This window comes from Parus major, chromosome 3 (assembly GCF_001522545.3).
Source record: "Parus major isolate Abel chromosome 3, Parus_major1.1, whole genome shotgun sequence".
Classification (NCBI taxonomy): Eukaryota; Metazoa; Chordata; class Aves; order Passeriformes; family Paridae; genus Parus; species Parus major.
In genome coordinates this window covers 50,264,123-50,285,568 of record NC_031770.1, presented here as the reverse complement: position 1 = coordinate 50,285,568, position 21,446 = coordinate 50,264,123, and the positions used below count along the sequence as shown (strand labels likewise).

The following is a 21,446-nucleotide window of genomic DNA, read 5'->3' as shown; positions in this document are numbered from 1 at the left end:
CCCGGCTGCCCCCTGCCGGCACGCTCTGCCCGCCTCCCCCTGGGCTGCGCTGCTGCTCAGGAAGGCTGCCCGTGAAGTACCCATGTGTTTGCACATCGCCCCAAGTCATCAAAGCCCCGATACTCGTTCCCTTACGTTGTATGATAACATCAAACCTCACGAAGGAAAAAAACCTCTCGTCCGTGTGTAGGCAAGGCTGAAACTTAAGGCAGTTCAAGCCCTTTCCTCCTGCATCCCTTGGAATATCATTGAATCATTTAAGTTGGAAAGGACCTCTAAGATCATTGAATTCAACTGTTAGCCCAGTACTGCCACATCCAGCACTGAACCACGTCCCCAGGTGTCACACACACGGCTCTTTAAATGCCTTAAGAGTATCCATCTCACTCTGATCTAGCAAAGCTCAGAACTTCAAACTGCTCCTGCCATCAATAATTGCCCTACTCCTTGCACACTTGCAAGCATATTTTCTATGAAATGTGATGTTTGTGTTAGTTCTGGAATTATGCTCATGAAGAAAGCCAAAAGCTTGTGAGTGTTTCTATGCACAGTTAACTTGCCTGCTCTTTTGGCACCAACGTATTTTAGAGAAAAACAGTATTTTCTTTTTTTCTGGGCAATTTTGGTGTTGGTTCTGACCCTCTTTCAAATATCTTTTTGGCTAACAATCACCTTTTACTGTTCGTGCTCCTTGCTCAATTTCTCTCTCTCAGTAAGAGCCATCATTATCCCTACATACAGCTGCTGTTGGGAGGACTAGCTCCAGGTTAGCCTAGCACTTTATAGAAACTCTACCCCTGTTTTTACAGAATTTCCCTATCAAAACAAGTGCAGCCGTTGAGTCAGAGAAAACACTGACCTGATGCAGTGAATCCTTCTGGGACACAGAAGCTGAAAGGAGGAAGAGAGACTGTGGCAGGTGCATCATACAGACCTGTCCAAAAGCTGGTTTATCCTCTGCAGCATAAAATAGTTGTCTGCAGATATTTTTTTTTTCCCCTTCTGGACCTAATGAAGTTGGAAATATGGATGAGCTGTCCTACAGGACGTACAGGATGTACAGTCCTGCAGTATAACACTCCCTCCTCCTTTAGCTTTGGTGTGATGTAAAAAAAACAAAACAAAAAACAAAACCAAAAAGGGTAAAAAGAGAAAGGAAGTTTTTCTTTGTAATTAGGGCATTCAAAGTCTCTGTAAGGGTTGTGATAGAAACAATTAATAGGCATTGCTTTTGTGTGAAACAGGGCCTACTTAAGTAGGTCGCAAGGCTGGTAGCCAAGAGACCTACTTTCTTTTCTTAGCTTTGCTGCTTACCCTTTCTGTGATCTTAGGCAAGTAACTTCATTTTTGTTCCTTTATTTCTTTACTATTTTTTTTCCCCTTGCAGGTCCATTCACACTGGGAGGGAAAGAGTTTCTCTCTTATGTGCCCTGCACACAAAAAGGGACACAACCTTAACTGGAAGTTTGAGGCCCTCTTATGCCAAAATGCTCTCCGTGGCTGCTTTGCTGTAAATAACCTTGCAGGAATATGGATTACTTTGTGGGTTTGCTATGTGAGCATTTCATAGGGTACCTGTAAAAGAACACAGGCACAGTGTAGATAAAGACCTCCGATGGAGATCAGGTTGACGAGGTTTCAAAAGTGACCGAAATTCCCACACATCTGCCTGGAGATGATGAGTACACTGGAGAGGTGACCATATGTAGCTGATCTGGTGGTGTTGGGGCAGTTCCTGGGATGGAGGGGTTCTCATGGCTGCTGGAGCACCCCTCTCCTTTTGCTGGCTGCAGCAAGAGCTTTGTAAGGACGGGATGAGACTGCAGGGAAAGTGTTTTCCATGGGCTTTTGCCAGTGCTTAATCCAAATGGCTTTATGACTGGCTGGTGATGAGTTGTTACCACCTGAAGCAAAACACCCAGGAAGCCTGAGAGAGACAGTGTCCTCTCAGCTGTTGGAGCATGAGCTATCCCAGCAATTGTGTAATTGAAATTGTGAATCATCCATGTGACTGTCTCATTGAGTCATGAGAAATGGTAGACTAGGAAATGTAGGAATTAAATTCACACGCGGATTGTGCCAAAAGCCAAAAACGGAGCACATCTGTGGCATTTTGGGGTTTTTGTCTTTCTGATTTGTTGATTGACACTGACCCAAAACCTTTTCTGTTAAACTTTTTTTTGCTGTTTTTTCTGGTCTTAGGAGAACATAGTGGCTGTGAACCATGTATGAGTGCTTAACAACTTTTAGAGAATTCTTTAGACAGTCAGGTCGTGATGCATGGTAAAAATCCTGATGCTATGTGAGACTATGCTTATCTGGTCTCATTTCACTCTAAAAATAAATAAATAAAAACCAGCAGAGGAAGGAACCTGTTTAGCTTTCTACTTCAAGCTCTGTGTTTCTTCTTCTGTGACTCCTTCATGTTTTTTACTGAGATAGATTTGTATTAAAAAAATGTAGCAGAAATAATGCCTTAATCTTTACATACATATTTGGGAAAATATGAAGCCTATATACTTGTATGATGTCGTCATAAGGGAGAAATTAGTCAAGTTGGAAAACTAGCTTAGCTTATTAGAAGTGTACTTTGTTTCTTTTATATGGCTTTGTAGAGTGTTTTACATTATTAAATCTAAGCCTCTACAGTGTTTCAGATGCTAAAATTTCCAACTCCGTGGCCTTGTATTTGGCTGGTGATTAAAGAGTGGCTTAACTTGCAACAGTTACTCAACATGTATTGTTTTTCAAATGGTAACTGCTGTTTTCTCTTGATCTTAGGAAATTTATTTTTGATCCACATGTATACTGATGTATGCTGATATTAAGCTTGTCCCCTAGAAATAAGAAGCATTCTGTGGTAGTGACAATGTTTAAGTGTTTAACAATGGATCTTTTCCTGCAATGAGATCGAATGATACCAAACTCTGAGCAAAGCATTGCACGACTCTGTTTACAGTAACAATGGAAATGTTATGGTCAGTCAGGTGCTTTTGCCCTTGCATCACCAAGTTGTGACTCAGCACCATGTTAAAAAGTCAGAGGTACAGACAGGTCAGGAAAATTCCTGAAATTAAATTGCTGCCTAGACTCTGGGCAGGCCTCTGGGATTTACCCTGGCATTTTGGGTTAACCTGAAATGTTTTCCTTCTTGTTGGTTCCTCTGATCTTCTGTTTCTAAGTAGTACAGTGGAGAGGAGATGGCTGTGATTCTGCAGTTCCTACCAGGTTTTTTATACATCTGGCTCTGTATAATTTAGCCAGTAATAGCTGTGGTAGTTTACAGTTCCCTGTACTTTCCACTACTGGCAATTCCAAATGTTTCCTATTTGTCAAAAGAACTAAATTGATTTTAAGCATGGTCTTTGATTTTTTATCTTAAATCCTACCTATTTGTACATGAACTGCTCCAAAATGGATATTTCAGTGCTTGGGTCTCTAGGAGTATCTCACTCCACATTCTCAAGTCTTCTTGTAAGCAAAAGGAAAGAAAACAAAAAAAAACCTCCCAACCCTACACAGGTCTCATCAGGGACAGGGAGTGGTGTCTGTTAACAAAGACAAAACCCCCCAAACTAGAAGGACTTGATGACAGAGTGAGAAGAGAGTGTTAGCAGTGTGTTAGCTCCCACTCCCACTCACTTAGCACACACTCAGCGTGCACCCCTGCAGCCCCCTCCCTCCACAGCCCCACCACAGCACCACTGGCTTTGGGAAGTGGTGGGAGACCTGTGTATGTACATATGCATTGCCTCGTTGGAGTGAGGTCCATTTAAATGCAGCCTATTAAATAATTTACAGAAGACAGTTGGCCAACCCATTGTGCTGTGTTAGCGGGAGCCAAAGGTCACTTTGGTGTGCCTGGTTGATTCATAGGGTAATCTGATACAGTACTTAGCTTTTCGACTCCCAGTCAGTGGGTTAAACCTTATCCTCTTATTATGAGTCAGAGATCCGTAAGTTTCAGAAAAAGCCAGAGCCTTTGTTTTTAATGGTTTTGAAGAGGCTGTGCAGCAGAATCCAGAGAGCTGCGGTAGCATCTGCCAAGGGCTTGGGGCGTGTTCTGCAATGGGGTAAATCTGACTGGCAGCTTGGGAGCCGGAACACTGCACCCTTGTTTTCTTAGGATCCTTGTCCTTTTGATAACATCATCTGCCGCCGTTAGGATGTTAGGACATTAATGTTTGTTCTTCAGAAAAGGGCTATGTTTTTGTATTGTCCTTCCCCCCACCCTGGATTCCTCGCTACCACCACCTCCTTGAGGATTCACCGAGCTGTTCTTACTGGTCGTGTCCCACATTCAAGACTATTTTTTTGCTGCAAGATAGAAACTTGTGGGTGTTTTTTGGTCAGCTTTTATCTTGGAGACCAATTCCAGCAAAACCCATGGATATTGGGGTGCCTTGGTAGAACCACTCCTGTCTGCTTTAAAATGCTCCCTTTGCCTCTCCATCTAGCAGTTTTATTCCCTTCAAGGAGCAGCATTGGTATTGGCATGCAGGGCAAGCAGCTTTCAGTAGCGCCTGACTTTTTAAAACTTTCACACTGTGGAGTGCTTTTCCTAGCTGCTGGTTTAAAGAGAAAGCAGCAGAATGTAACAGCTGGGAGCAAAACCTGTTTTATGAGCTCTAGTGACCCCAGAGAGAGCCTGATTGCTAAATATCTGCTCGGATTTTGTTTATGTCTGTGCACTTTTATTTAGTTTCTTTTCACGTGTACCACCAGTTATGGGGACACAGATCTTTTCAGCACACTGTTCGGGATGCTTTTGGTGTGGAAAAGCTCCAGGATTTTATTTTCCCCCTCTCCAAGTCCGCAGAGGTGCACAAGTGCTTTCCTATTTCTGCACGCAGAGTTCAGAAGTTTGTGCTGCCATGAGCTGGCTGAGGAAAGGAGGAGTTTTGCTTTGAGGAGAGCGAGCCTATCATATTTCACTCTAATCCTAAGCGATAGCCACGCAGTCGGTTTTATTGTTAGAAGAGCCTTCCTGGAGCTCCTTCACCAGGCTTTTCTCTAAGGGAGAGCAGAGAAGCCAGAATGAGGCGGCAGAAGTGTAGTAGTCGCTTTATTGTCCCCCATGAGCTGTGCCATGCCAGGGAGTGATCTCTGCCGGCTCTTCCCTCCTCGTGGGCTGTTTTGGATGAGCCAGAAGAGAGGACTGAATTGCCTGCACGCTCCTGGGCAGCGATGCCAGGGAGAAGAGTGGAGCTACAGTTTTTGCTGTTGAGTGGAGAATGGGGAAAACACTTGTCTCAGTGCTATCCTCTGCTCAGCCCTTACATGCTCCGCTGAGCTGCTGCAAGGTGCCACTTTCTGCTGCTTTTCTCCCCTTTGTTTTCTTTGGCAGCTCCCTAAGTGCTGTATCAAAACAGCTTCAGGGGAGCTGCGCTGGCACAGCCACCTATCTCCATACTGGTGCTGGTTTAAAGGCAGCGAGAAGAAACCTGAAGTGGGATTGAGTTTGTTCAGCCTCCCACGAAAACCGCTGAGAAAGGGGACAGGAACAATTTCAGAGAGGTCTCTTTGGAACCGACGCCAGTGGCTGGCTTGAAAGAAAATGAAAAAGGAGTGTGTTTCGAGATCTTTCAAACTCAAACAAAACCCAGGCTCCCTCTCGCGTGCTGTCAGCTGGATAAATTTCTCGTCCTTGTCAAGGCAGACAAAGAGATTGTTTCGCAGCGATGGGGAGCTCTCCTCCATGTGCGTGCAGCAGGTAGAGGAGGATGACGAGAACTGGACCTACCGGAGCCAGCAGAGAAAAGGTGATTTACTTTCTGTTTAACCCTTGCGATTGCTGCTGAAGTGTCAGCCCTGCTCCGTGCTCTCTGTCCAGCTGCTCGGGTCCCAGGGGGGGGGGGGAGGAGGAGGAGGAGGAAGGCAGCACAAAAGCCGAGGTGCAGCACTGCCTTGCCAAGTTTTCTGGGGGGCATTAAAACTGTGATAGCTTGTAGTAATTAACAGGGAAAAAACCTCTAATTTCCCATCTGGGTACTGACTGTGTGGGATATAGGTAAGTTGTGTTTATGCTTCTTGTAGCCAGTAGTCATTGGTGCCAGAGTCTTCGGGCAGGTGCTGCAAGAATCTCTCTGCAAAATGTGGAGCCAAAAGCTATTTAAGACTCCACTTCTAAATGACTGGGTGGCTTTTCTTGGATGACTACCTCATGGTCCTGCTGGGAAAAATTTAAGTGTATTTTGTTTTATGAGGGCAGACTGAGAAGAGGTCCCAGATGGAAAATAAAAGAGATGATGAGAAAGTGATGGGAATTGCTCCACAGAGAGGAGGGACATCTAGGATATGAGACAAGCAGCTCTGACTGAACCCTTGAGATGTTCCGACCTGGAGTATATTTTACATGAGATTTCTTAAAAGTACTTTTGTTTTACATGTTCTGTTTTTGAAGGAAATTTGTCAGGTCACTAAATAAGCAATTACGTCGTATTTGCCATAAATCAGAACAAGTTTCAGAAGTTTGCTCATGTGAGTTGGTGAGCTGCAGTTACAGGAGCTGGCTGGCGGGCAGCGGGATGTGTGTGCAGGCATGGTTGAAAGTACTCAGTAAAATGAGTGATTTGGTTCTAATTTCTCTAGTGCTGCCAGAGCAGTAGAAGACTAGAGCAGTTTGTTAATAGAAAGTGCAAAGTTGACTCAGTTGTGCTGTAAGGTCACTTTTAAAAGAGCAGGCAGGCTCTCCAAGGGCATTTGATCTTCAAAGGGCCTTTTATTTCTTTTCATTTCTGGGAGCAGTTAATAGCTATTTGACCACAATTTCACTTCCGTGTCAGAACAGATTGTGGTTTTAGTAAATGGTTTGTATGCAGGAACACTAACACAGGATGTATATGCTTGTGCTTTTTGCTCCCTGCACGCTAGGACACAACTTCAGTCTGCTCTGAAGATTGTTTTTTAACCTACTTCGCTGCTGAAAAACTTCTAAAAGGGAGTTTGCGTTCGCAACCAGTAATTTTTACTTTTGACTGCGGGTATATTGATACTGTACACCGATGCCAGATTAGCTTCTAATGCCTGTGGGATGGGATCTTGCACAGATCAGAACAACCATGGAGCCCTGCTGTTGGATTCTATGTAACTTCCATAAAGTTTCTCGTGCTGGCTTCCTTAGCCTGTGCACACGCTGCAGGGCAGAGATGGGAAAGGAAGCTTTACTGATGGATTAATGGCGTATTAATTTTTCTGAGTGATTTACATAAAGAACCCATTGTACAGGCTGGAGGGGGAGGGCAGAATTCCTCCTGTAATTGGGCAGCAAGCTATGAAAGCCTCCCTGCCTGCCTATAGAGGAGATGACAATATGTCATTTTTGAAGGGAAGGTGTGGGGAGGTGTAGATTATGCAGGGCTTATTTCCTCTTTGCAGCGAACAATTTGACTCAACTTGTAAAATCTGCCTGGATCATAAATCTTACTGAGCATTTCTATCTGACCAGGATCCTCTGCCAGACTGACAGGTATTGCCGGGGCTGAAGGGAGTGTGGGGTTATGTATTTGGGCAGGAGAAACTTGTCACAGCTGCAAGTCTTTTACCCTGGGCTGCGAGTCAGGCTTGCACGGTGTTGGAAGATTTTGAGAATCCATACCTGGCAGAGTGGTCGTTTTAGGTTTGTGTTCAAAGGCAAAACGTGTGTGATAAATGGCCACTTGTGTTATCGAATTAATTTGCTCCACTGGTCTGTTGCATTACTGCTTGCCAGCCTTTGTAAAACTGAGGGCTCAAAACAGTATTGTCTTTGGTGCACAAATTAATCACATCACTAAATCAACACAAGCTAGAAAGAAGTGAGAAGCACAACAGACGTAGCAAGTGTTATATATAGAAAAACAGACTATTTTAAGCTAGATGAAATTTTAATAGTTTTTCAGCTATCAGAATAGTTTCCCCTCCAGCTCTTGCTCAGGTAAATTGGTAAAAAAGGTAAGTCTGACAAATCGCAGGCTTTCTTTCTCCAAACTGTACATGTAAAGGCAGGAGCATTGATAACAGGAGCTGGAAATGCAGGAATTGTTCTTTCTGAGCTGTTTCTCTTCCTGTCTTTTTAAACCTCTTCTTTTGCCGCTCGATTGCTCCTCCAGGCTCAGATTGCATTCCCACGAGGCTGCTGGGTGACAGGCACAAGGCAGCATGTGTTGCGTGGTATTTCACCAGCGAAGTGGCTAATCTGCCTTGGCTGCAAACAGGAGCTTGCACACAGTAGCGAGCACAGAGATCGCTTGGATTCGTCCGTTTGAAATGGGCAAGAAGAACAAAAGTAAATAGTAACAGCGAACCTGGGGCACATCTCAATGTCCTGGGTGGCTGATCCCTGCCTATGTGGAAGTCAGGGGCTGCTGCTTCTTTCTTCTTGTTAAAATGTACACGGTAGTGTTTTGGAGCTGGTAGCACAAATCAGACTTCACATTTGATAAAGCTCTTAGTAGATGAGATGGTAAAAATTGACAGTAAAATAAAGGTTTGTTTTTTGAAACATTTCTTGCTCAGCCCTCTTCCTCCACAGTCAGCTGGAGGCCCTTTGAAATGAGGGCATACTGTAACTCTCATGTTTCTTCTTCTTTAAACAACTTTTTAGTTCAGATGTTTTGCTTTCTGGAGTAGCATGTATTTTCAGAATGAAGCTCAGAGCATTTTGTTTTCCTTTAAAAACCACTTTATTGGAAAAAGACTGAGAGGAGTATTCTTTGAAACAAAAATGCTTGGGTGTGTTGCAAAGGGTTTCTGCCTGGTGGAAGAATGGGACAGTGCTTTGTGTGTGCCTGTGCTGTTTATCACAAGTACAACATAGCAAGTAACTCTGAATAGAGATAACACAGGAGTTAGTTCATGGCACAGGTTTCACCATATTTACTTTAATTTTTTTCAAAAAGGAAATTAGTCACATGGCAGCATCAGAACATCATAACTGAGTTTTTCTGGCCAGGTGCTGGAGAAGCACAACTAGCAGACAGGTCTGGCCACAGATGACAATGCATCAGAAGAAGCTCTTAAGACAATGAATGAGGTTTTCCAAGCTCTCCCCTAGCTCCTGTCCCTGTTTATTGCTCTGATGTTTTACCCACTCCCTCCATTTCACTTGGTTGCTTTCCAATCTTTCTGCATCACAAAAGTTAAAAGTCTTTGCTGCTTTTTACTGCAGATTATATTACCTGGAAAATTTATTTAGAGCCATTAGAGAAACCTTGTTTCTCAGGTAACTCCTGAGTTTTAATGACAAATCAAACCCAGTTCAGAAGGTGGAAGCCACTGGCTTTCTGCTGTTTGCTGGCCAAGTCTCAGTCTTTAATACCAAAGCATGTGAAATGTCCAGGTTTTTTTCCTTGCAAAACCAGTCTAAATGTGAGAATTTGTTTTAATGTTAAAATAAATTTAAATTCATAACTCCTTGTGGGCTGAGCCGTTTGTGTCCTTGCAGTGTGTCTGATGGAAGCAATCCTAACATCCTGATGACAGCTCTGACCAAAGCTGTCAGTTAACTTCCTAATCACTTATTATGGTCTGAGAACATCACACTTGCCAAGGGGTCAGATTTCCATAAACTGAACAATTGTCACAGTAGCAGTATCGGTGCTGCCTTATTGTGTCAGTAAAAATTATGCCCTTTAGTTATGCCTATACTACCTGTGGTTGGTTAAATATGCATCATCTAAGTTTAATACTATCAGATGAATTTTTCTTCACGTTCCAGAGGCAGGAGACCTCAAACCTTTTGGTTTTTGGAGCTTGTATTTTCAGTGTTTTCTGCAGAAACTCAGGGTAGAGATAGGCAGCTCTAATCTCACCTAACTTTAGCATCACCCCAGTCTTTAGTCCAAATAATTTTTAAATTATAGGTTTTTAAGTTATGAATATAGTTTACAACAGGGTTTCAGGAACAGACAAGTAATCGCATTCTTTTAGTAATGATATGTAAGAGTACCAATAACTATTAAGTTATTATATTGCTTATGGAAATAAGCAAGATTACCAAATCCAGACTTCTTGTTGCTATTTCTGTATAAAATAATTTTATTGGTCTTTTTTTCCTGTATGTTTTTGCACAAGATCTTGTTTACAAAGGGGGAAAAAAGCCATGTCAGTTCCTACATAGATAAAGGCCCATAAACCCAAAGGGAGCTGTTAGCATTTGTAGAAGCCATAACATGTGATGGATTGTAGTATTGGGGTGTGTGTGTCTGTGAAAAAGATTCCTGAAGCTTTGGGAAAGTCCATAAATAATCATTTATGGAAACCTCAAAAAGCATTTGTATAAGAGACTGGAATAAATCCAAAACAAGTATTATATGCTTTATATACCTTTTTGTGAAATACTTTTTTTTTGTTTGTTTGGGTTGTGGTGTTTTTGTTTTTATTTTGTATGTTTTCTGGGGGGATTTTTTTGGGGTTCTTTAAAAATAAATTAATGTTTATTTAGTAAGTATAAGCATACATAGGCAAATCTGAATGTTTGAAAGGAAAAAAAATAATGAGAGATTTGATACAAAAGCAAATTTTCTGTCTTCTCCCTTTTGCATATTACAGGTTCTGTGTGCAAAGGTAAAACTGGATTTAGTTCTATGCATTTGTAACAATTGGTCAAGTTCATATCAGATTTTTGTTGTTGGACTGTTGGATGTTGTGCTTTTATGGAAGCACAGCTGGGAGCAGAGGTACTACTTCAATTCCTGATGTAGGTATGATTTGTCTCAGCATATTTTTATCATGGCATAGCAGAGGGTTCTGTAAAACTTCTATGATATGCAGTGGCAAACAAAAGTTTGCGTGCTGGTAAAACAGCAGGGGACAGTCACAAGTCCTGCATTTAACTATTATTTAAGTACCAAATTTTGTGTGCTTGTACATAAAGACAAATTTAATCAAAACTCTGATGTCTTTCCTATGTCTTCTGGCAAATATTGCCACAGATGGGAATCTGAAAATGGGTTTGCTAAGCAAAAATTTGTAACCTACAGAAACAAGTTGAAATAAGAAATGTTGGTATCACAGACTATCTGGGTTGGTATCACAGAACCATTTGTTTAAACCCACATCTCTACTTCTGCTTTACAAAAAAGAAGATAGATCCAGATATCATGGGTATTTGTTCTATGAAAACCTTGAAAAATTCCAATTCTTTGCTATTTTGAAAGTGCAAATACCTTTTATTTAAAGAACAATAATTTTTTTACCTGATCAAAAGTGCTCCAGGTAAAACCAGAAATAAAAAATAATAAAAATCTGTAATTTTAAAAACCTGCTGCAGTCCATCCTTTTTTCCTGCCTGCTATTCCAGCATGTCTGTGCCTCTCCAGGAAATAGTGACTGGAGAACATCAGTCTGTGCTAAAGGACATTTCCCAGTAGATTTTTTTTTTTATGAAGAGTTGTGGCTGGTTTCACTGCCTACTCCAAGAGCCATGACTAATGTAAGTTAACTGTGCTGAAGAGTCTTAATCTCTCAGGGGATTGTGGAATGTTTTTTGTTAGGATGGAGGAGCTGAAGGGAAGAACAGGCTTGTGTGGTGTTGCTGAATTGGTGAGTTAGAGCTGCTGTCTCAGAAGTGTGCATTTCTTAGGGAGAAGGGAAGTTAACCCCTGGTGTTTGAGAACTCCTGGGGCAGATTCCAGTTTCTTCTGGGCAGGTCTGTGCTACTGTCAGGTGAGACCCTGACTGTCCTTGCCTTCAGCTGGACACCTTGAATTTCAGGTACAGAGTAGCTCCAGGCAGAGTTCTCTTGGCTGGTTGCACTGTAGAACACCATAGTGGTGGGAAACACAAACAAATTTATTAGTACCTGACTTAACCCTGTGTTTCCAAAGTTACAGGGACACTGCAACCCAATTTGTCTTGCAGTTTCTGTGCTGTTTCGATTAGCAGGGCTGCTGGTGCAGCACTCTCCTGCTTGCTTCTTTGCAGCCATGAAGAAACGCATGAGGTGCTGTGCTTTTCCCTCTAAGAGTATATTGCTTTGGAAGGTTTCCAGTTCTACTTCATGATCTATAAACTTCTCTGTACTTTAATATGCTTTATACACTTTATCTTGTTCCCAGGGTACCCTCTAATGTCCAGCTTATCCTTAGGCTCAAAACTTGGGGCAAATGTTTCCCTCTCACTAGGGGTCAAAACTGATGGCTCCTGACCTTTGTATTTTACTCTTAAGTGGCTATATTTTATACAGCAGACTAGATGCTTTCCAGTGATTGGATGCACTGTTTGAGCTGAAACAACGTGCTGTATGTGCTTTCCCATGCACTGCTCATTGAGTAATGGAGAACATGAAAAATTATATTTCTATGCAGTTGTTATGCAGCCTACTGTTTCATGAATTGTCCTCTAAAACTGAGGGGACCTTTGTCTCCAGCATGGTCATGGCTCACCATTCTGGCAGAACATTCCAAATATAACAACTTCTTGTTTTTCCTCCAATCTGTTACAAATGAAAGTGAAGCTGAAGGTTAAGAATGTGGTTAAACAACTAAACTTGATGAATTCTGAAAGAGCGTATTTAGCTTCTATTATAATATTTGGAACAATTAAATAGGGTGGATTTGGCAGTTTGTGATTTAAACAGTGAAATTTTCTTCTTGCCTTTTAGCTGCAGAATGTCAATAAAAATATTAAACTCTAGGTTTACCATCCACCTCGTTTGTTGGAGGTTGGTTTGGGTGTTTGTTTGGTTTTGCTTGTATTTGTCTATTAATATAATTTATGTACCAGCCTCTCCCATTTGCTAGTGGAAACCTCTGTTTTTTTCTTTCTTTTTTTTTTTTTTTCTGGAGAATTGAAGTGTAAATGATGTTACAACTTTTTGTTCCAAAGCCTGAGCTGAAGTGGGTAAAATGTAAGGCTTAGGTGCTTTTAATACTTAAGCAAGTTGTATTTTCAGCATGTGAGCATGCATGTTGGACACTTAAGAGAACGGCACATTTTCCATCCCAAGGAAAGGTAATTAATAACTACACCCTCTGCTCCTTGTAGAGCTTCCCTTACATATGGCGTGGCAGCTTCTGCCTGGCATTTTATCTCCCTGAAGCAGATGGGTTCCCTGGACATTGAGTTGTGGTGAACTTGTAGTGTTTGGAAAGCAATTATGGGCTGTGAATTAGGTGCTTTGCAACTGGTGCATCGCTTACTCATTCAAAAATAAGAGATCTGAGAGGTTTTCATATAAAGCTGCTTAGAAGTTGTCAGATCAAACACCTAAGCAGAGGGAGTAGTAACAGGGCTGCATTTTGCTTGAGAGTAGCACGTGGTGGGGATGTTAAATAGAAGTCATCCCTGGTCACACTTTCTCCAAGCTAACACAGGTCCACAGTAACAGTGTACCAGTGATTATTGTGGATATTGGAGGGGATGGGGGAGGTTTCTGCCCACACCTCACTTCTTACTTGACCTGGGAGCCATGTCCATGAATCATGGTACAAGAAGCTGTGCCTGCCAGTTAGCAGGTCAGGTTTGCTAGGAGCTGTTCTTGGAGCAAGGCACAGCTTCACCTCCTGGCTGATTTGGGGGGGCACCTGCCCTCCATGCACTCTGGGCCTTGGTTCGTGCAGCATGTCCCCATCAGTCACCTCCCATCAGACCTGCTCCTGTTACCTGCTGCCTCTCTTTCCTTTTGCTTGTTTGCATGTCTGAATTTATTTTTTTTTCCTTCCCCATGGCTTTGTTTTGCATATGCAGGTGGTTGCTCCCTAATGCAGTGGGGATGCTCACGGTTTATGTATTAGGCTTAATGCTCTGAATCACACTCTTGTAGGCACCTTTCTAATGACTACATTAATTAAAGAGGAACCTTTGGAAGAAACAGGCTCTTAATTTTGATTCTGTCACTCACGTCTAATGTAAATGTCTGAAATAGGGACAGAAACTAATGAATAGTGGAGGCTGTTGCCTTTTAGAAACTGAAATTTGTTTGTACTTGCTTGTCATTTCCATAGAGTGTTTTGTATCTTTTTTCCCCTTGTAATCCAGACTGCCAAAAAGGTGATGAGTAAGGGTGACTGATTACAGCCTACTGTATGCTTACATGGAAACTCTCATCCAGGAGTTACTAACTCAGTTTTATTAACCTTGAGTAGTGCATGTAATCCCATATATGGTAAACACAGCGTTTTCATTTCAGAATGGAATGAGGTATTGTGACATGCAGTTCCAGAATCAGGTATTAAATTCTGTGTTTGACTTGTAACCAGCTTGACCTGGTTTTGCAAAGGGAGAAGGTGCCCTGCACTCAGCACCACAACTCCTTTCCCAGTGGGGTGCTGGCTGGCTCTGCCAGTGGAGCTGTCAATAGCAAGGGGGCTGTAGCTCTTCCATGGTCTCTGTCAGATTGTCATTCAGCTGGGACTGTGAAGACTGCAAATCTATTAAATTAATCAGGTCAAATACGGAATAACCCATTTTGTTCTGGCTGCTCTGCACTGACACTTCTCACATGCCAGGATCTCAGAGAAGAGGCAGTTGTGTTTCTGCCCCAGGGACAATGACAAAAAACACCTCGGGGCTCGGGTTCGTAGCAAGGAAGGAATCAGAGCAGGTGGTAATGCAGAAACAGTTCCCATTGCACTACTCGTGTGAAGCTGCAACAGCCTATAAATGGCTCTGTCACTCTGCCCTAGCATGGGTACAGATAAGAATTCTGGCTCGATTTGCTGCCCAAGGACAGCTCATGCTCAAGTGCCAATTCTTGTAATTCTCTGTCAAGGACTTGAGTGTATTTTGGCCAATTACTTTAAACTAGAAGAGAACTGCTTGAAGTGCTGCTGGTTTTACCTCAGTTTTTCAGCAAACTATTTCTTGCCAGGTAAGCATTGTGACAGTGTGAGTGAATACAGCTCCCCAGGTAGTACGGATGGTGTCTGCACACTGGTACACCTTGGGGCGGAAGAGAAACTGATTTTTCTCTTTGCTGCTTTGTGTTGGTCTGGCATTTGTTTTAGCCTTGAAGAGTTTTGTTGTTTTTTTTTAAATTTGTTCTTTAATAAAAGGCCATTGCTCTGTTTGGTTACAACATGCCATAATTGTGTGTATTTCAGGAAACAACCTGTTCTTTTCTCCTCATCCTTGTAGGATGGTGCAGCTGTCTTTGAATTCTAGGATGATAGTGGGGGAATGTGTTCTTCATGCTGCCTGTGGTTTTGGTATTCCTGATTACCCAAAGGTGGCCTCAGAGCAATCCCCAGTGGCTTGCTGTTCCCAGGGTTAGTGAAACACTGACACATCAATCTGAGGAAACAAGCCCTTGGCAATTTTCTGGAGCAATGCAGATAATTGGGTAAAGTGCCCACGAGGGGCATTTTTGTTTTGTTTTGATAGTAAACATTATCGATAAAGCCCTGTTGCATCCATTAATCAAAGCTAATTTGGTACACAACACTTGCAAGACAATTAATTTTTTTTTATTGAGGAGCAGGTCTTTTAGCAGGAGATTGAAATTACTGGATTGCCTGTTGTTTTCCCAGGCGTTTTCTTCAGAATTTCTGCTCTAGCTTGTCTTTAAATTTAGGACCATCAGCCACTGTTTCCATGTAATTAGTGTTCTTCTGGTCATGTGTTAAGGCTCTGTACACTCTGGTCTTACCCGTACAACCAGGAATGCCCTCTTTGTTCAAATTCTGTGGCAAAGAAATTCCTGAATGAATTTGGAGAAGTTGGTTACAGATTCCTTTCTTGACCTACAGCAGCTTTTTAAAAGATTTTGCCCTTTCTGTGCCCTTTGTCTGAAGAGTAAGGCAAACAAAAGATAAGGCGAACTAATTAATGACTTCATTGTGTTTGTTTTCTTCCTCACTTAAGGCAAAAGGCAGCCCATTCCTAAAACCATTTATTTTATTAATTTTGAGGCCAAGCACTTTGTGTCTGCACCTGCATACACTGCTGGGTTTATTACAGAGGAACTTTTTGTTTGTAATAATCAGGAACCACAACAGGATTGCAGAAATCCTGTCTGCAGTATCTAATTGAAAACTCCACCAATACAGCTGTAGCTAGGGTAGGAATAAAAATAAAGGTTTTTCATTGAAAATTATGTTTTGATGAAAAAAGACACATAGATAAAGGATTTTACTTTGGCTCCCAAGTTTACAAAGGATCAAAGGGGAACTGTGTCCCTCCTTCAAGTAAAAGGTCATTGTTTTAGATATAATTCTCTAGGAAAACAATTTCAAATAATGTCAGAGGTTTTATTGGAAGAAAGTTGTTCTAAATTATGGGTATATATTTTTTCCCCCAAATGTTTATATTGGTTCTGTTCATTCCTGCTCCTTTTAAGGGTATGAAAAACTCCCATGTTTTCTTCTTCATTTGACAGTTTGGAAAATCCTGTTTCTCATGCCAGTCTTGAAGGGTGCAACAAGGCCCTGTAGCTGCAAATCTGGAGCATGAGAGTAGCTCTATACTAGTTGTTTCACTGATAATTTTTGAAAGACCCATTCATCACAAGTCACCTGCCTGCATGACTTTTTGCAGGACAGGATACATCTTTTTGGCTCCTGCTATGGTGAATTGAGTTACCTTGAGTTACTGCTTTAAATGATATACTTTCTGCCTAATCATTTGAGTAAGTTACTTGTTTAATTTTGTTTGTTGTGACTTTCCCCAAACGATTTTCTTAATCTTAAATAATTTTTGAAATATTTCTTTCCTTCCTCACTGTATGAGGAAACTCCACCCTCAGTCCTCAAGTAGAATAGGTAATATAATATGTGCTATCAACTGCAAGTGATAATAGCAAAATATTTTTCTCTTGCTTTGGAGTTGTAAGAATATATGGTTTTACTTTTTAAAATAATGGTTAATATATTTTTTTCCAGTGCTTGGTTTCCGAGTCAGTGCTGACTCTTTAAAGATATGCTGGGGCTGACCTAACCTCTCTTTATCTCCTGTCTCTTATCACCAGTGGGAGCACAGGGCCTGGTAGGTTCTGGGTCTGGCTTTCCTTAGTGCTTGAGCTGCCTGCAGACTAGATAGTGTGGCTAGTGTCAACCCTCAAATTGAAAATTTTATTTTTACTCCAGCTGTTTACTTTGGATAGCTTTGCAGGGCAGTTTTTTTGTTTATTTGTTTGGGGTGGTTTGTTGTTTTTTGTTGTTTTTTTTTTTTTGTTCTGTTGCTTTTGGTTTTGTGCTATGTACAGCCTGAAAGACAAACATGTAAGAAGAATTCAAGCTTTAGAAAAATTATAGTTGGCACCCATTCAGGGTATCAGAAATGGACATCTCCAAGGATTGCTTTTTTCTGAAAGGAAACAGGGCTTAATTAGAGGTCCCAACAGCCCTGCTAGCTGGCAATCAAATTGGGATGCACCTTGATGTGCAGCAACACATGAAGCAGGACATAAAGGGCCTCATCAGTTTTTTCTGTGAGTTGGGCAGATCTGAGCTAGATTTTCTTTCATGCTCATTTTAATGGTACAATCTTTAATATCCAAAAAGTGGTGCAAGAATGTACATATTTTTCTTCAATTTATTTCCCTTCCATCCCATTGCATTTTCAGATTAGGGCAGCTAAGAGAAATGGCACTAGCAAGGTTACGTTTCAACAAGGGAAAAATGACACTGAAGTTTTTCTTCTAGTGGTGCTCAGAGAGCTGATAGACATTTTACTGAGTTGAGGGTAAGGGAGAGGATGAAAAATGTGATTTGGTTTTTCAAAATTCCTGACTTCATGTGGTTAAAACATTCCTATTTAAAAAATGATGACCATTCCCTTTTAAACGTGGATATATAAGCACAGCTCTCCATGTCAGTTGTGGTCTCCACTATGGACCCAGTCTATTTAGCATCCATTTGGTGGGAGCAGTGCCCCCCTGAGAGGTGGCAATGGCAGATGGCATTGTGGCAGCTGGGAGAGGTGTTTCTCCTGTCATGGGATAGATGTGGTGAGATATGTTCTTTCACATTTACAGCTGTCTTTTGGTATCCAGCACAACATGTAATGCTTTGCAGAGACAGCATACTTTGTAGTATGGCTGTTGGAAAATATTTCCATGTTATTTCCACAGAGTTCACCCAGGTATGATAGGGAAATTTGGTTCCTTGGAGTCACAGACTGCAAAGAGAGATGCAGGGTGTAGGAGAACTGGTTCCCAGTGCAGAATTTGATTTCATACTGCAAATGGCCAGACAAAAGGAGCGCTGGGGCAAGGAGCTGCCAGCTGCCTAGATGGCAAGGTCCACTACCTTTGAGGCAGTCAGGGTAATATCAGGCCTCCTTGTTTTTGCTGCTGTAAAGCTGCACATGTGTCCTTGGATCACTCATAAGAGTCCTGACACACTAAAAATATAAAATAGATGCTGAACTGCTTTAGACCTGTCTGGGGGTTGATAATTCTGCTCTCTTCCAAAAGATGTGAATTTTTATTTCACTTATTTTTTGTTTTAAGCATTCCCTTTTTCTGAATGGACATTAGGAAAGTTGGGATCCCTTTCATACTTCTTTGCTCTGCTCTTGGTGAGGATGGAAGGGGAAGCTGGTGAAAAGGACAGAGTATATCCCCTGGGGAAGATACGCTTCCCCAAGGGCCCAGGCCTTCCCAGAGGAGTGTGTGCCACTGGTGTTATGGCCCAGAGCAAATCAGACTTTTCAGCAATTGTCTCTAAGCTGTGTCTAATTTTTCAGACACTATTATTGTTTCATGGTTGGCTTCCTCTTCCTTGTTTTCTCAATTGCCTATGTGCAGAACAGACTGCTGGGTTTTGGGTTTTTTCATTTTTGTTACTTGTTTGTTTGCTTGGTTTGGGTTTTTTGTCTTTTTTTGTTTGGGTTTTTTTTTTTTTTTGGGGGGGGGTGGGGTTGGGGGGATATTTTCTGCTTATGTTTGTGATTCTCCTAGAATCTTCTGTGTCCTTTCGTAGTCCACAGTGGAGTGCTGGCAGCTGCTCTCAGTCCTTGGTGATTATCACTGATGTGCTTCTTACTTCCCCTTCCAGGTAATTAATGAGTAGATTGAACAAGATTGGACCTTAAAATCCTCTGGTATCCAAGTAACCTTCCTCCAGCTGCAGTATGTTTTTGTTTATTTTGCTTCCATAAACTGCTTATTCCCAGAGCCCTCTGAAAAGTTACGGCAGGAAAGAACACATGCACTCCTAGAGTAGCAAAAAATGGAATTAAGGGGAAAGGGTCCCTTTGCTTCTCAGAGCATAAGGAAATCTTGACATTAGTCTGTACCCCTTCTAGCAGGATTTGAAAGAGAAAAGGCAGGCTAAGCTATATAAATGTTCTTTCTTGATTTCGAATTATTCCAATGTAATGTCTCCACTTTTCTGCCACCACAGCCTGCTCAAAGTCCACTCTAAAGTGAAGTAACTTTTCTTACATGAGGATAGATACTTAATGTTATTCTTTGATATTGAAGCCCAGCTTTGAATGGTACTCAACATCTCACGAATACTGCTTCACCTGGGGTCTGAATCTCTCTTTTCAGGGTATTTGGGCCAGGGTTTTTTTCTGGAGCTCCACTTAAAGATAACATGTGTTTGCATGTGTACTTTATTTTCATTTGGCTTTACGTGGAGGATCTTAAGACTTGTGTTTTCAGAGACAGTTGCAGTTCTTGTTTGTTCAGCAAGATAGGCTACCCTGACCCTTACCTTCTTCCCTTGTTCTTGTATTTCTTTGCTGTACAAGGCCAAGCCCTATAAAAGTTAGTCAACACAGCTTCATTTAGACCCAAATACCACGGCTAAGCACAGTGCTGGTGACAGCTCTTTGTGACCCTTATAAAATAAAATGCTTACAAGGTTGTGTCCTTCTATTACTGAAGGTTTCCTCTGCAGAAACAGGGAATAATGTAAGAAATCTTTTTAGCCACAGCATCTTTGGAGCAGAGGAATCATAGAATGGCATGGGCTGAAAGGGACCTTAGAGACCATGTAGTTCCAGCCCCCCTGCTCTGGCCAGGAGTATCTTCCAGTAGACCACGGGCTGCTCAAAACCCATCCAGCCGTGCCTTTGAACGCTTCCAGAGATGGGGCATCCATCCGCCAGCACACAGGCATACACAGTATTACAAAAATAAACATTTTTTCTAGCTTGACTGTTCAGATACACTAAGAAGATTTTGGGTTATGAATGCACCCTGTATTTATAGAAGAAGTAGAAAACGGCTCGAAGCACTTTCTGGAGAGAGACCAGACGCGGGGGGGGGGGCGGATCACAAAGAGCACAGTCAGTGATTTGTAAGGAACAGGCGAGCTGGATTACAGTGCCTTCCTTCCCTAGCGCTGACCCCTGTCTGCCCACGAGCTGCAGGAGGGCAGTGACAAACGCTGACAGATGCTGCGGCCTGACCCTCCCCGGGAGCTGCGGCCCGTCCCGTGAGTGGCCGCGCCGCTTCGCCCGCGTTTCCCCGCGGGCCGGGCGGGCGGTGCGGGCGGAGGGAGGGAGGGAGGCCGGGCCTCGCCTCGCCGCTGCCCGCCGGGCCGCAGGATGTTCTGCCTGAAAGGTGAGGGTGCTGCGCGGGCGGGGAGCGGCCCCGGCGTGGCCAGCGGTGCCGCCCGGCCCGGGGCACAGCGCGGCGCTTTGTGGCTGCTTTTGTTGCAGCCGTGCGGCCGCTGTCCGGCGCGGTGCTGCGGGAAGGTGCCGGGCTGCCCGGCAGACAAAAGGCTGGCGCGGTGTGAGGGCAGGGAGCCGCCGCAAGGCTTCGCGTGTGGGGCGTCGATCCTGGTGGCACGGCACCAGGGGCGGATTTGCCTTCGTTTGGTTTTCCCCCGGTACGGGTGAGATGTCATGGAGCACCCGGAGAAGAGCAGAGGAGGTAGCTGGTAGTGCTGTGTTATTGCAGGTGCTTGGTAGAAACTCTCCTGCTCTGCTGGGTGACGCTTCCTCTCATTCAGAGATGGTGCAGACCGTCTGAACAGCAGGAGTTTTTACGTCCAATGAGATAGTCTTATTTTATCTTTTTAATTGAACTTCTTAAGCACGTGGTTCTGAAACTAAAAGACTGGGAAAAGCTTACTGGTTTTGTTTCACGCCCATATTTCTGTTTTCATTAAAAACTGATATTACTGCTACTTTTCTTACTGAAGTAAGGTGAAAACTGACACCGAAGAACTGTAGTAAAGGAAGGGTTTTAGGAGTTTTTATAAAAAAACAGTTTCCTTGGGAAAGAATAACAATTACGTTAATTACTTAAGTGCTTATCAGTGCTTGCTCAGGGTGTTTTCCTAAGCTAGTTTGGGACATGGTTTAGTGGTGGACTTGGCAATGCTGAGTTAATAGTTGGATTCCATGATCTGAGAGGTCTTTTCCAAACTAAATGGTTCTAAGATTCTATAAACCACTGACTACTTCTATTCTACTAATAGCTTCTATTTATGCAAAGTTCTCACTGAGGAATCTTGATACAACCATAACCAAATTAAAAAAGACAACAAAGATAGTTTCTTTCCTGTAAATTTCAGAGTAGTGATCCAGTATTTGTAGAGAAAACCTTTAACAACTGCACAACACAATTT

The 21,446-nt window shown here is 42.5% G+C and overlaps 1 protein-coding gene across 8 annotated transcripts in view; it reads left to right on the top strand.

The window, feature by feature from the left end:
* Positions 1-21,446, top strand: part of NHSL1 (NHS like 1) — a 182,598-nt gene that overhangs the window by 69,268 nt on the left and 91,884 nt on the right. The window contains exon 1 of one of the 8 annotated variants that reach the window (XM_015622394.3): positions 4,998-5,762. The exons of 5 other annotated variants lie outside the window; for them this stretch is intronic. In XM_015622394.3, the coding sequence (XP_015477880.1) occupies positions 5,558-5,762 (205 nt within the window). In that variant the 5' untranslated portion in view covers positions 4,998-5,557. Of the gene's footprint in view, positions 1-4,997; positions 5,763-20,381; positions 20,435-21,446 lie in introns of those variants that run through there. 2 more of the 8 variants (XM_015622392.3, XM_015622398.2) reach the window with 2 other exon arrangements.